This window comes from Nicotiana attenuata, chromosome 1, assembly GCF_001879085.1.
Source record: "Nicotiana attenuata strain UT chromosome 1, NIATTr2, whole genome shotgun sequence".
Lineage (NCBI taxonomy): Eukaryota > Viridiplantae > Streptophyta > Magnoliopsida > Solanales > Solanaceae > Nicotiana > Nicotiana attenuata.
The window spans coordinates 74,597,625-74,610,898 of NC_031989.1; the positions used below are offsets into that span (position 1 = coordinate 74,597,625).

Sequence of the window (13,274 nt, forward strand, 5' to 3'; positions counted from 1 at the left end):
ATTCGATTCTGGGCATACACCCAAGTCTCAAATCACAATACGGGCCCATCGGGATCGTCAAAATGTGGATCCGGGTCCGTTTGCTCAAAACGTTGACCGAAGTCAACTCAAATGAATTTTAAGGCACGAATTCACATTTTAATCAATTTTTCACATAAAAGCCTTTCGAAAGAGAAACGGACTGCGCGCCAAATTGAGGAACGCTAAAAGGAGCCATTTGAGATTTCGAAACACGGAATTAAGGGTTGAAGCTCTAGATGGCCTATTATTTAATAGTGCAAGAGAAGTAGCTCTCTGACGCAACTCTTTAGCTTTTTTATTTTGTTATGTCGAATAGCATTTCACTTTAGGTGACATTCTCCGAGGATGATTCAATATCAATTTTGACTGTGCTGGTTGGAAGACATAGTTGAAAGATGTGAATAGGCTGTTTAGTTTGAATCTACACTAATATCAACTTATGTGGCATGATTACTATTCAAATTGTGTGGCTAAATAAATGTTGGTCCTCTGCATATTGACATATTAAAGTAGTCCCAACTGAGCTGAGAGCGCCTAATTATAACAAAAAGGAGAAGTTTTAGGAAGGATTAACCATGCATTTAGAAACTTTTCTTATATGTAGAAATAATTTATTACTTTTGGTTTGGGATATTCAGTCAAGGAGCTTTTTTTTCTATTACTCTTACATTTCCTTTAGATGTGATCTATTGTAATTTTCATCCACGTGCTTTTTGCACTTCTATTTGAATGCAATTTCCTTTTGCCAATAGAGATTTACCGGTCGAACTTTACCTTAAGTGCTTGATGATACTCTAAATGGTCATTAGTTTCAAGCTTCAAATCTATTTTTTTCATTTTGTATTTAACAAATTACTTAAATTTCACTTGCTTTTTGCCTTCTATCTTTAATCCAAGTATATCTCGATAAAAAATGGAAAGCTACATGAAAGTCATTGTGTAAGAGTTGTAGTTACTATGAACACAAGTAATTACACTTCATTATTCTGACTTTGCAAACTTATTAAAAGATATTGACTTTTCCTTATTGGAGAAGACAAATTCAGTGAGTTGTAAAGTCATGTCATTTTCTCTCTAAATTATCAAACTTATATTCATTTTGTGTTGACTGCCATGGAAATGGCAGTTGAGCTAGAACACAGGCGAGATTGAGAAGAGAGAAATGTTATTCAGTAAAATGAGAAAGCTAAGCAATCTCTGTACACTAAGAGTATAATATACAGCTAAGCTACAGTGTTAACTGATTTCTGGAACTTTCTAACTAATTCCTAACTACCAAGCTTAACTAACTAAATAAGATCAACAACCTACTTGACTCTAGTTACATCAGCATGTTAGCTTTAACCACAATCAACACTCCCACTCAAGCTGATAGTTGGAAACATATTCTTCACTCCAAGTCTTTGAAGCAGGTTATCATGTTGTGCCTTTCCCAAACCTTTTGTAAGGATGTGTGCCAGTTGCTCTTTGGTTGCCACATGCTCAATTTGTATCAGACGCTGCATTATTCTTTCTCTTACAAAGTGACAATCTATATCTATATGCTTTTTCCTTTCATGGAAGATGGGATTGGCTGCAATTTGGATTGCAACCTTGCTATCACACATTAGCTTCATTGGCACTTGTACTTCAACTCCCAGCTCTTTGAACAGCCCTACTAACCAGATAATCTCAGCTGTGCAAGATGCCATGCTCCTAAACTCAGCTTCAGCAGAGCTTCTTGACATTGTCCCTTGCTTCTTTGATTTCCATGAGATTAGAGCATCTCCAAACTTTACTAAGTATCCTTTAACTGATTTCCTAGTTTGTACACATGCTCCCCAATCTGAGTCACAATAGGCTAGTAACTGATTAGTGTTCTGAGCAGGCATGAATAAGCCCAGACCTGGTGCTTCTTTGACATATCTCACAACTCTAAGGTTAGTTTCAATGTGTGAGACCTTTGGTCTGTGCATAAACTGACTTAGTACTTGAACAACAAATCCTAATTTAGGTCGAGTCATAGTGAGATAGGGTAGTCTTCCCACAAGTCTGGTAAGGTCTTGGATCCTTGAGGAGATCCTCTTGAGTGCCCTTCTGAACAGACTTGTCATATTCCTCAGAAGTGAGGTTTTGGTTGAACTCTAGAGGAGTACCTGCAGGTTTTGCTCCCCCTAACCCTGATTCACCAATAAGTTCCAAGCATACTTTCTTCGACACATAACAATTCCTTCTTTGGACCTTGCAAACTCAATGCCAAGGAAGAATCTAAATTCTCCCAAGTCTTTCATTTTGAACTTGGTTTGTAAGTCTTTCCTTGTCTGAGTTAGCAGCTGTTGGCTACTGCCTGCAATTAATAGGTCATCAACATATACTAGTATTATAGTAATATGATAGCCCGCCTTCTTAGTGAAAAGAGAGTAGTCATAATGGCTTTGTTGAAACCCCATCTGAACTAGTGCTTCTGTTAGCTTTTTATTCTATTGTCTTGGTGCTTGTTTGAGCCCATATAAGGACTTATGTAGTTTGCAGTCCTTCAGATTCCCCCCCCCCCCTCCGTCTGGCAAACCCTTGAGGAATCTGCATATAGACTTCTTCTAATAGATCACCATTGAGAAAGGCATTATGCACATCCATTTGGTAGATGAACCAGTGTTTGGATGCTGCCAGGGCCACTATTGATCTCACTGTCACCATCTTTGCCACAAGTGAGAAGGTTTCTATATAATCCGGGCCCTTATTTTGGCTGTAGCCTTGAGCTACTAGTCTAGCTTTATATCTCACTATCTCCCCTGAGGCTTGGTATTTGATCTTGAATATCCATTTTCAACCAATAGGGATCTCTTCAGGAGGAAGATCAACAACACTCCATGTATGATTAGCTTCTAGAGAAGCAATTTTAAGCTGCATAGCTTCTATCCATTTTGGATCCAAAGCAGCCTCTTTGAAGGTCTGAGGCTCTTTGATAGCTGTATAAGCTGACAGAGCCTGCTTGTAAGGCAATTTTATAGCAGCATAGGACACATATGAAGCCATAGGATATGAACAAGATTTGGGCTTGATAGGAATGACATAATCCTGCATCCAGGCAGGTTGCTTTCCTTCTCTAGTACACCTTCTTAACTCCTGAGGAGGTGGCGTCTCAGAAGGTTGATCATGAGGCTCTAAGGTTGTTGCAGTGAACTCTGTAGATGTGGAAGTGGCACTATGCTGATATTCTTCACTAGGGGCATAATCAGTGGCATGAGGTAGTTCTTGACAGGGAGCAGAAGGATGTAAGGAGGCATCTTGTGTGTAGATCTTTGCAGTTGGTAGCAAGTCAAGAATAGGAAATATAGGGGTACCAACATCCTTCATATGTTTGAAAGGGAAGAGATGTTCCTGAAATACTACATGTATGCTCACAAATAAGGACTTGGTGTACAGACTGTAGAGCTTGTATCCCTTTTGAGTGGAGGAATAACCTAGTAAAACTGTAGGAAAAGCTCTTGGTGCAAACTTATCATGCTCATTTGGACTAGATGCATAGCAAAGACACCCAAAGACTCTGAGGTGTGAGGGAGAAGGAGGATGCAAATACAACATTTCAAAGGGTGATTTGTTATGTAACACTCTAGGGGGTATCCTGCTAATAAGGTAAACTGTAGTTCTCACACATTCACCCCAGAACTTTAGGGGAATAGCTGCTTGAAATCTGAGTGATCTGGCCATTTCAAGGATTGTTCTGTGTTTTCTCTCTACCACTCCATTCTACTGAGGAGTGTAAACACATCAACTTTGGTGAATAATACCAAGAGAAGAGACCAATGCTTTAAAGTCAGCACTAAAGAATTCACTCCCATTATCAGTCCTGAGAGTTTTAACAGTAGTTGAAAAAGAATTCTACACTGTGGTTAAGAAGTTTCTTATGACCACTATAGCATCAAGAACAACCAAATGTACCTAGAAAAGTCATCCACAATTGTGACAAATTATCTTTTTCCATCATATGTAGGTACCCTGTAGGGCCCCCAGATATCACAATGTACCAGTTCAAAAATTGATTTAGTAGCTGTAGTACTCAACTGAAAGGGTAATTTTGATTGCTTTGCTACTGGGCACACAGTACAATGAGATGAACCATCATTATTCAATGCTCTAAGTTCATCATGTCTTTTGATTACATCAATAGGGGCATGTCCTAATCTAAGACGCCATAGGTGAGTAGATTCAGTACTAACAGGCTCAGAACTAAGGTTAGCTGAGTGTGCACATTTATTTAACAGCTGTGATTTCTGGAGTGAGTTCCCTTTCAGCAGATAGAGTCCATGCTCCTCCTTACCAATCCCCAGCACCTGACCATTGTAGAGGTCCTGAAATATGGAGAAATCAGAGAAGAATGCCACTAAGCAATGTAATTCCTTGGTAAATTGAGAGACAGACAATAGATTATACTTAAAGTTAGGTATAAACAACACATCACTATTGTTCTGGTCTTTAAGTACTGTAGTATTTCCTGAGTGTGATACTGTTACTACATTTCCTGTTGGTAAATGAACTGTACCTCTTTGATGTTTTGGTAAGACCTGATACTTGTTTAACATCTGTAAATTGGATGTCATGTGACTTGAGGCATCTGTGTCTACTATCCAGTTATGATTAAGATACTTTGATAGTAAGGCTATCAGAGTACCTGCAGCAGCAGCCTTAGAAGAGGTTCTCTCCTCAACACTTTTGTTGAGTAGCTGGACAATCTGTTGATATTGTTGTTGTGTGAGATAAGGTGCAGGTGGTGAAGGCTGAGAATAAGGAGCAGATTGAGGCATCATAGACATCATAGGGCATTGAGGCATAATGACAGGTTGAGACACTGCAGAATGATCTCCTCTACCATTTTGACCTGGATGTTGAACTCCAACCTGCATCTGTGGCCCTTCTCCCTGCTGATTAATCTCAGCACTAGCATGGTTAGCATATAGACTAGGGGTTCCACCTTTCTTCTTAGGTTTAAAATCAGCTGGATAGCGAATTAGCATATAACAATTTTCTTTAGTATGGCCTTTGTAGTGGCAATATTCACATTGTACTTCATTTCTCCTTTGTTTGAAATTACCTCCTGAATTTGCAGGGGTTTTATTACTGTAAAGAGCAGTACTTTCCATTGTCTCAGACACTTGAACTATGTGTGAGAATTTTTCTGAACTTCATTGACTTTCCTGATCCACCAGTAGAGAATAGGCCTTGTTGATACTAGGAATTGGGGACATCATCATAATTTGGCTTCTGGACTGTGAGTATGACTCATTTAGGCCCATGAGAATTTGTAGAAGTTTGTGTTGTTCAAAGTACTGAGCATACTTCTTTGATTCTGGACATGGACAGCCAGGGCAGGGCATGAAAGCATCAAACTCATCCCAAAGATCCCTCAGTTTCGAAAAGTAATCAGATATGGTCATGGTTCCTTGAGTCAAATGTATGAATTTCTCTATGGAGATAGAGGAGTCTTGACCCATTGACTTTATCAAATCTCTCCTTTAGGTCCTCCCACACTTTGTGAGCATCATATGCATACACTACACTACTTAGTAGGCCTGGTCTAACTGCATTCATGATCCATGAGAGAACTACAACATTGACTTTCTCCCATTGATAAAACAGTTCAGGTGAAAACTTAGATTTAGGAAATCGTCCATCCACAAAACCTAGTTTACTCTTGCATAGCAGACCAATCCTCATAGACCTACTCCGCAAAGCATAGTTTTCTGATCCAGTTAATTGAAGAGAAATCAGAGTACTACTTAGAGTGTCCGTTGGCTGAAGGAAGAGAGGATGATTGTGATCAATTGTGGAAATATTGACAGTAGCAGCTGTGCCATCACCTGTATCAGCGGTAGTGACATTCACATCATCTCCAATCGCCATTGCTGAGCTGGATTTTTGACCTAGATTCAACACTTGCAAACCCTAATTTCAAGATGTGTCACTCGAAAGCAATTCTACAGATCTTCTGCAGAATTGAAGCAACACTAGAGATGAAGAGTGAAATTGAGTTAGTGATTGAGCGTAGATCGAGTCTCAAAGCTCTGATACCATGTTGACTGCCATGGAAATGGCAGTTGAACTAGAACAGAGGCGAGATTGAGAAGAGAGAAATGTTATTCAATAAAATGAGAAAGCTTAAGCAATCTCTGTACACTAAGAGTATATATACAGCAAAGCTACAGTGTTAACTGATTTATGAAACTTTCTAACTAACTCCTAACTACCAAGCTTAACTAACTAAATAAGATTAACAACCTAATTGACTCTAGTTATATCAGCTTGTTAGCTTTAACCACAGTCAACATCTTGCTCACATGAGCTCAAACATCTAGGTTGTAGTGTTGGGCCCGTGCTGCACGGGCATCCATATCTAGTTCTTTAATAAGAAAATAAGAGTTGGCACTCTCTAAGTTTGATAAGTACCATAAAATAATTAAGCTTTGATGGTCAATCAACTTATCAGATAATTAATTTTGTATAGGAGTGAAGTTTTCAAAATTCTCCCAAAAGACCACGTAAAAATTCAATGGAAAGGTGTGTATCTTGAACAGGTCTTGAAATGTTCTTTTAAAAATACCCAGAAGTCTCCATTGTGACGAAATTATGATACAAATATTATAATAACGAAGAAAATTGGAGTTGCCTTTCTTGATGCCCAAGTTCCTTTTTTTATATTTAAGCAGTAGTATAATTAATTTTCTTCAACGAATCATTCATCGTTTTTCTCCACATAAACCTTCTTAATATTTTATCTACACCTTCAAGAAATCGGGTTTAGAGTATTTAGAAAAAAATTCATGGCATCAAGCAATGAAGCTTCCAGAACCCCTGAAATCAACTGGAGAATTGAAAGAGCTTTAAATTTGCTACACAAGGAAAATCAAACTCGAGCTAAGATTTTTGAAAAGTTACAAGAGAGAAAGGTAACTAGCCTTTTCATCCTCTGTTTTTATTTCTGTTTCATTTTTTTTTTTTTTCACTTGTTTCTTCAGAAGCCCCATTCATCTCTTTGTTATTTCCCAAATACTAGTTAATATTCCCAAAATCCGAAGTTTTCAAACATTTTATGTTCTCAAGTCTTAAACAGTTTACCATAACCCATTGGATGCAATTTAGACTTTACCATAACCCATTGGGTGAACCTAATGGTCTATGAAGAGGATAAGAAACATGAGGTCTCAGGTTTAAGTTTCGGCAAAATATTACTTCCTCCGTTCCAATTTATGTGAACCTGTTTGACTGGGCACGAAGTTTAAGAAAAAAATGAAGACTTTACCATCAAGCAACAGATCTCTGTACACTAAAGTTTTTTTTTTTACAAAATATATACATATTCGGTCAAAATCCAGAAATGATACTTAAATGTATATTTTTTTGTACAGAATCCGGTCAAAAACCATTATTTACATACAATTTATATACAACTTATATACAATTATATAAATTGCAGATGTTTTGTATACCGTACGGCATGCAAAATCTGTACAGTTTGTTTATATCTTCTTTTTCGAGTTTTAATATGAAATTTCAACCAAAACTTTCTCGAGTCTTCACCAAATTCCCAATCATTCACAACAACACCCAATCCGAATAACAAATAATTTTGCAAATTTCGATTTTCAAATTCAAAGCTTTTATGCTTTCTAATGGATTAACATAGTTTCCAATTCAATCTATTCGCTTTTGATTAATACTATTTGTTTATTGATTCCAAAAATCTAAAAGAATTTATGATCTTCCCTTGTTCAAAGTGATAATTCGTTAATTGTTTAACATAACAAAAAAATAGAAAATACAAAGAAAGAGAAAAAATAATAGAATTGCTTGATGCCAAATCTCTTTGTTCTCGTAAAGGTGTGGCTGAAGTTGACAAGTAAAAGGCCAAACATTCTTCTGTTAATTTATAATTTTAGTTTTGGGGTGGAAGAGGGAGAGAAACTATGAAAGATTAGAGCCTAATACATTATTTTGTATAAAATTGGTAATTTGTATATTGACTTGTAATTAAGTTAAACCCTCAATAGTGAGGGTAAATAAATTTCAAAATTGTTATAAATAAGTAAAAATCTCTAACCATAATCGGTAAAATTGGAGCTATTGCCATAAAAATTATTATTATTATTATTATTATTATTATTATTATTATTATTATTAATTTTTGTTATTCATTTTCGTTACTATAACTTGCATTATTCTACATTGTTTTGACCGACTTTTTTTGCATTTTGGTATTGTCCTTACTCTATATGCAGCTTGACAGAGACAAATTATCTGAAAACATAAGAAGGCTACTACCGTTCTTATATTCTTATGAGTCAAGACAACGAAAATTTGAATATATAGAACAGACTTTCTTGGGTGTCTACAGTACATGTGAAGCAAAGCCTAATGAGCCTCTGTCGGTAAGACACTTTCCCAAGATTATTCTCCTTTTGCTTCTTATGGCAAGGACTTGGGTGAGAGGTGCCCGAAACGCATCTGTGTTTGTATTAGGAACGCTAAGTTGTCCAAATTAAACTACCGATCGACGTCCTAAATCTGATTATTATGTTGAGGCTAATTACCTTTTGTTAATTACAGATTAAGACTTTGTGTTGCAAGACAAGACACGGGAGTAACTCTTTAGCTGATGAGAAGAAGATTTTTCGGGAGATAACAGCAGCAATGGATACAAGAGAAGACGTTGAAAGTGCTAAAGAGACCAAATTGGTTCACAATAAGGTACGGGGAAATTATCAAATTTAAATATGAATTTGTCTTCTGCATGTCCATGGAATTTTGAAAATTTTATTTTTGCTAGTATGTATTTTCGAAGATGAATATAATCTCGCTCTGCCCCACCCCAACAAAGCTTTTAAATTAAATTCGTATTGTGCCCCATAGCCGAGTTGAAGAAATAGTACTTTACTCTAATTAATTGATCCCTTCTTACTTGTCCCTAATTTGTAATGTGTGTTTAATATCTAAGGCATCATTAATTGAAAGAGAGGAACGAAAATTCAAAAAGCATGAACATCTCAGGAAAATAACGAATAGCTAATGAGAGATGGCTTAGAGCGCGTTTGGCTTAGCTGATTTAGAGTAGCTGATACGCATTAGGTGCTGAAAAGCACTTTTAAGTGCTGAAGCTGATTTAAAAAATAAGCAGTTACGTGTTTGGATAAAAGTGCTGAAATTAATAATAAGCAGCTGAAGAACTGGGTGTACGAAGAGTTTTGTTTTAAAAAGAAGTATTTTAGGGATAAAATAGTAAATATTTTGGTCAAACATAAAGTGCTTATAAGCTGAAATTTGATAAGCTGGGGGAGACCAACTTATGACTTTTGGCTTATTTTTGGATTATAAGCACTTAACTTATAAGCATTTTTAATTTTACCAAACGCGTAAATAAGCCAAAAAATGCTTATAAGCCAGTTTGACCAGCTTATAAGCTTAGCCAAACACTCTCTTATTAATAGTTTAGCTAATTGACATTAACATCTTGGCTTCCGTATTTTTTGCAGGTTCTCTTCAATCAAACACATCCCATCAAAATGATCTCCAATGCCAATGTGGAGAGGCTTAAACAGAAAATGCAAGTCATTACAAAAGACATTAGATCTATCGAAAAGCGTTTACATAGAATTAACCAAAAGAAAGACCAAATTTATGCACAAATTCTTACACTCCAGAAAGCAGCATGATACGTATTTGTGACTGCTTTACCGACTACGTAATATTTTTTACATCAGAAATCACTCACTTTATTACAGGTTTTGACTTGCGGTTCTGCAGGATTTCTTTAGCAGAAATTCCATAAACTAAAGATAGTATCATGACTATCAGCTTCCAGGAGTTCAATGAAGTCTTGAGTAATTAGGACTCCTAATAGATTCCTTCTGCATCTATCTCTTAAAGTTATTCTATATCTAGAATACTCAGATGCTAATGTACTATAAACGGGGCGGAGCTAGAGTATTAAGTGTGGTTTCGAACGAATTCAATTGCTTTGCTTAGATTCTGAATTTGTATTAAGAAACCCATTAAATATATATAAATGCATAATTTTAAACCAATTAACTAAGATGAACTAAGAGTTCGGTGGCAAGTTCAGAAGGATGATTGACAAGAATGACCCTATAAACGAGTTGGTCTTTAAATATTGTTCTCCTTTTTGAATGTGTCTATCGCAAAAATGAGTAACAATTAAATTTGTATGTGGTTTAAAGGATACATGGTTTAATTTAATACGAACAATTAAGAATAAAAGATACATGAATTAAAGACGAAATAAAGGATCAAACAATCGCAATGTAATGACTTAACTTGATCTCCGATTGGACAATGGGGCTCGTCCTCGATTGGACCCTTGGTACAACCTCGATCGCGAGTGAATAAAAGAACAAGGGAATAATGCCTTGAACAGTAGCTAGAAGACAAAAGTAAACTTTTATTACTTTGAAATGCGTGTTACAATATCAGGCTAAAGAAAAACCTCCCCTTTATATAGTAGGAGAATTTTAATCCTAATACAAGTCTAAAAAAGGTAAAAATCTTATTTTCTTAGGAATTTTTGGTCTATAATGAACACCGAACGGGATTCGCGCCGTAAAATCAGATTGAGGGCGAATATTACATCCCCTATCCATCATGCATAACCATTCACCGTGCTTTGCGAGGTACAGAAGCCATACTTGGTCCGGGGTACGTCGCCTTACAGTGTCCGATCTTCAACACACCGTTCATTCTTCCTAGGTATCGATATGAGGGGTTCTCGACCTCGATTATAATAACATCAATCCATACTTTCCCTTCGTTCTCTCATCGGGGAATCAAGGGGAACTTTTCCCCCGATTTTAGCCGTACACAGATGGTCCCCTCGTTTTTTGGAGAGTAGGTTTATCGAAGCGACGAGAAGCGATGAATTAACCCTGGTTCCTTCCTATGTAGGTTACACCTGGGTTGACGGGTCAGCGAAACGTCCCATCAATCGCGTTGTTCAGACTTCGGACATGTGTCAGCCGCCGGTTGACTGTACTCAAATGCGAAATTAATGTCACGCACTGATTACTCTTTTCCTCTACAAAAACTCCGACCACTTTTCACTTTTTCACTTTTCGATTTTAGAGCAGTTTGATTTACCCTCGAATTCTCCACTTAACAACAAACTCTTCAAATCTTCATATGTTGCTTTCCATATATTCATATCTTCATTTTCAAATCAGATCTTATATCTTCATCTCTATCTTCAAATCTTCATCCCCAACTTCAAACCTTCATACTTTTCTTCAAATATTGATATTTTTTCAGAATCTGATGACAAAAACTTCCAATCCATGGCTCAACAAACCGCCCCTTCAACTTCCAACCCAGTTGCGAATATCGAGATGTCTGTTCCTGAGGTGGTCTCGGAGCCTCCGTTAAAGAGTTTCATTCCTGGGGTTTGTTCCATCGAAAATGACTTCAAAGTTGAGAAGGTTTCCAGTAAGCAAGATCGAGGCGAGGGGGTATGGAGGTACATATTCTCGACCATCGAAGATATACTCCGCACAGTCTGGGTGGACTGCAATTGGGAGGGCAAGTAGGTGGTCGTTCCTGGGTCCAATATGGACATCAACACTCATGTGGAGGGGTATTTAAATGTTTACAGTTAGCCCTTCACGCTCACCCCGGTAGACCCTATAATCCTTGGCTTTTGTAAGAGGTATGATGTTCGTCTTGGGAAGACTCACCCGTCCTTTTGGAGGATCATAATCCTCCTTCGCCACTTTGTAAACAACACCAAAGCACCTCGATTCACCGCTCGACCACCTGCTTCGTCTCCACAGTCCCCGAATCTTCCGAGTGGGGCTAATCAAGCTTGTTTGTCTAGCAAGTAAAGCTTTATTCTCGAGCATCGATGAAGATCGAGATCGAGGTTGGCAGGGGTGGTTGGTTTGGGTGAAAATCGAAGATCTCATTCCCCCCTCCCCCCCCCCCCCCATTTCTACCATTCCCTAAGAAATGGAACTCATCCTGTAAGTCTTCTCCTTCTCGAGTGCTTGCTATTTCCTTTAGTTCTTTTTCTAATTGCATGCGTCTACCATTGGGCAGCGATCACCCAAGTTCCCAATGCAATCCCCCGCTTCAAGGAGTGGATCAAGGAGATTTGCAAACAAATGTCTTACTTCGAGCGCGAACGGCGCAAGCTCTCGAGGGGAAATTGGGAGACCTGTTCACATGGTGAGTTTTCTGCCCGAATAATCACATTTACATACTTAACTTTTATATTTTCTAAGTCTCTTTCCCTTTCATAGGTTTGCCCAAGACCACCGAGCTTCAGCCATTGAATGAGGACGAGGCCCATCCTCGCTTGCTGAACCCTCTGCTTCGTGACAGCCCGGGGATGCCGCAAAGGAGGAGAAAAGAAAAAGAGGAAATTCTCTGGCTCCCTGGACGCCGAGGTGAAGAAGAGGGTTGTTGTTCGGGTCCGAAAAAGTAACAAAAAGAACACCAAAGCCAGGGTGCCGGACCCAGATTCCCTCTTCCGGCTCTGGGATTACCTTGAGGATGACGATCTTGATTTCATTGCTCATGGGTCGACTGTTGAAGAGGGAGAGCAGGCGAAAATCGAGGAAGGTGTTCGAGAGGTCGATTCCCCTCTAGATCGGGAACCAGAAGGTGAATCAGAGGCCACGGCCTCCCGAGAGGCCGATCCTGATCCAAAGGAGGTAGCCGGTTTCATTGACATCACCGGAGCACCGTCCCACACAGAGTCCATTCTTGAAGAGGCTCAAGCAAATAAAGAGAAATCAACTGATACGGCACCGGGCCCAGATGATGCCCTCGATATGTTCTTCAACAACATGGGCATGAGCGCGTTGGTAGACTACTCCGAGTTTGGTCACCTGGAGGTCCCAAAAAAGGACATTCCATCGAGAGAGGGCGAGCCGAGCTTGAGCCCGAAGCTAGTGAGGCAGTTCCCTACCCCGAGTGTAGATCCCGACTGTAAGAGAATGGACGTTCTTACTATCCCAACTGATGCTCGGGTGCTGTCCGCTCCAGTGGATGTGGCCAGCTACCTTTGTTGCCTGTGACCGAGGAGGACCATGCGAAGATGAATGAACTAGGCACATCGAGCCTCTTCAACGAGGCGCAACAGGCACTGAACCGGGTAAGATGTCTACTCTTTGTATCCTTTGTGAATTTTTCTTAGTTTTAGCATGTTCTAATGACCTCATTGTTTTTCAGGCTTCGGTGCTCCATCATAAAATCTTCCTCCGGTCCCGCTTGGA

General features: G+C 38.6%; 2 protein-coding genes across 2 annotated transcripts; one reads left to right on the forward strand and one right to left on the reverse strand.

Moving 5' to 3' along the window:
- On the reverse strand, positions 2,827-3,711 carry LOC109237463. Its single transcript, XM_019403774.1, has one exon. The coding sequence runs from the start codon at positions 3,709-3,711 to the stop codon at positions 2,827-2,829; it is 885 nt and encodes a 294-aa protein (XP_019259319.1).
- LOC109228952 lies at positions 6,731-9,953 on the forward strand. Its single transcript, XM_019394234.1, has 4 exons — positions 6,731-6,944; positions 8,274-8,423; positions 8,602-8,742; positions 9,525-9,953. Exons 1-4 carry the CDS (start codon positions 6,819-6,821, stop codon positions 9,702-9,704), a joined length of 597 nt encoding a protein of 198 aa, XP_019249779.1. The 5' UTR covers positions 6,731-6,818; the 3' UTR covers positions 9,705-9,953.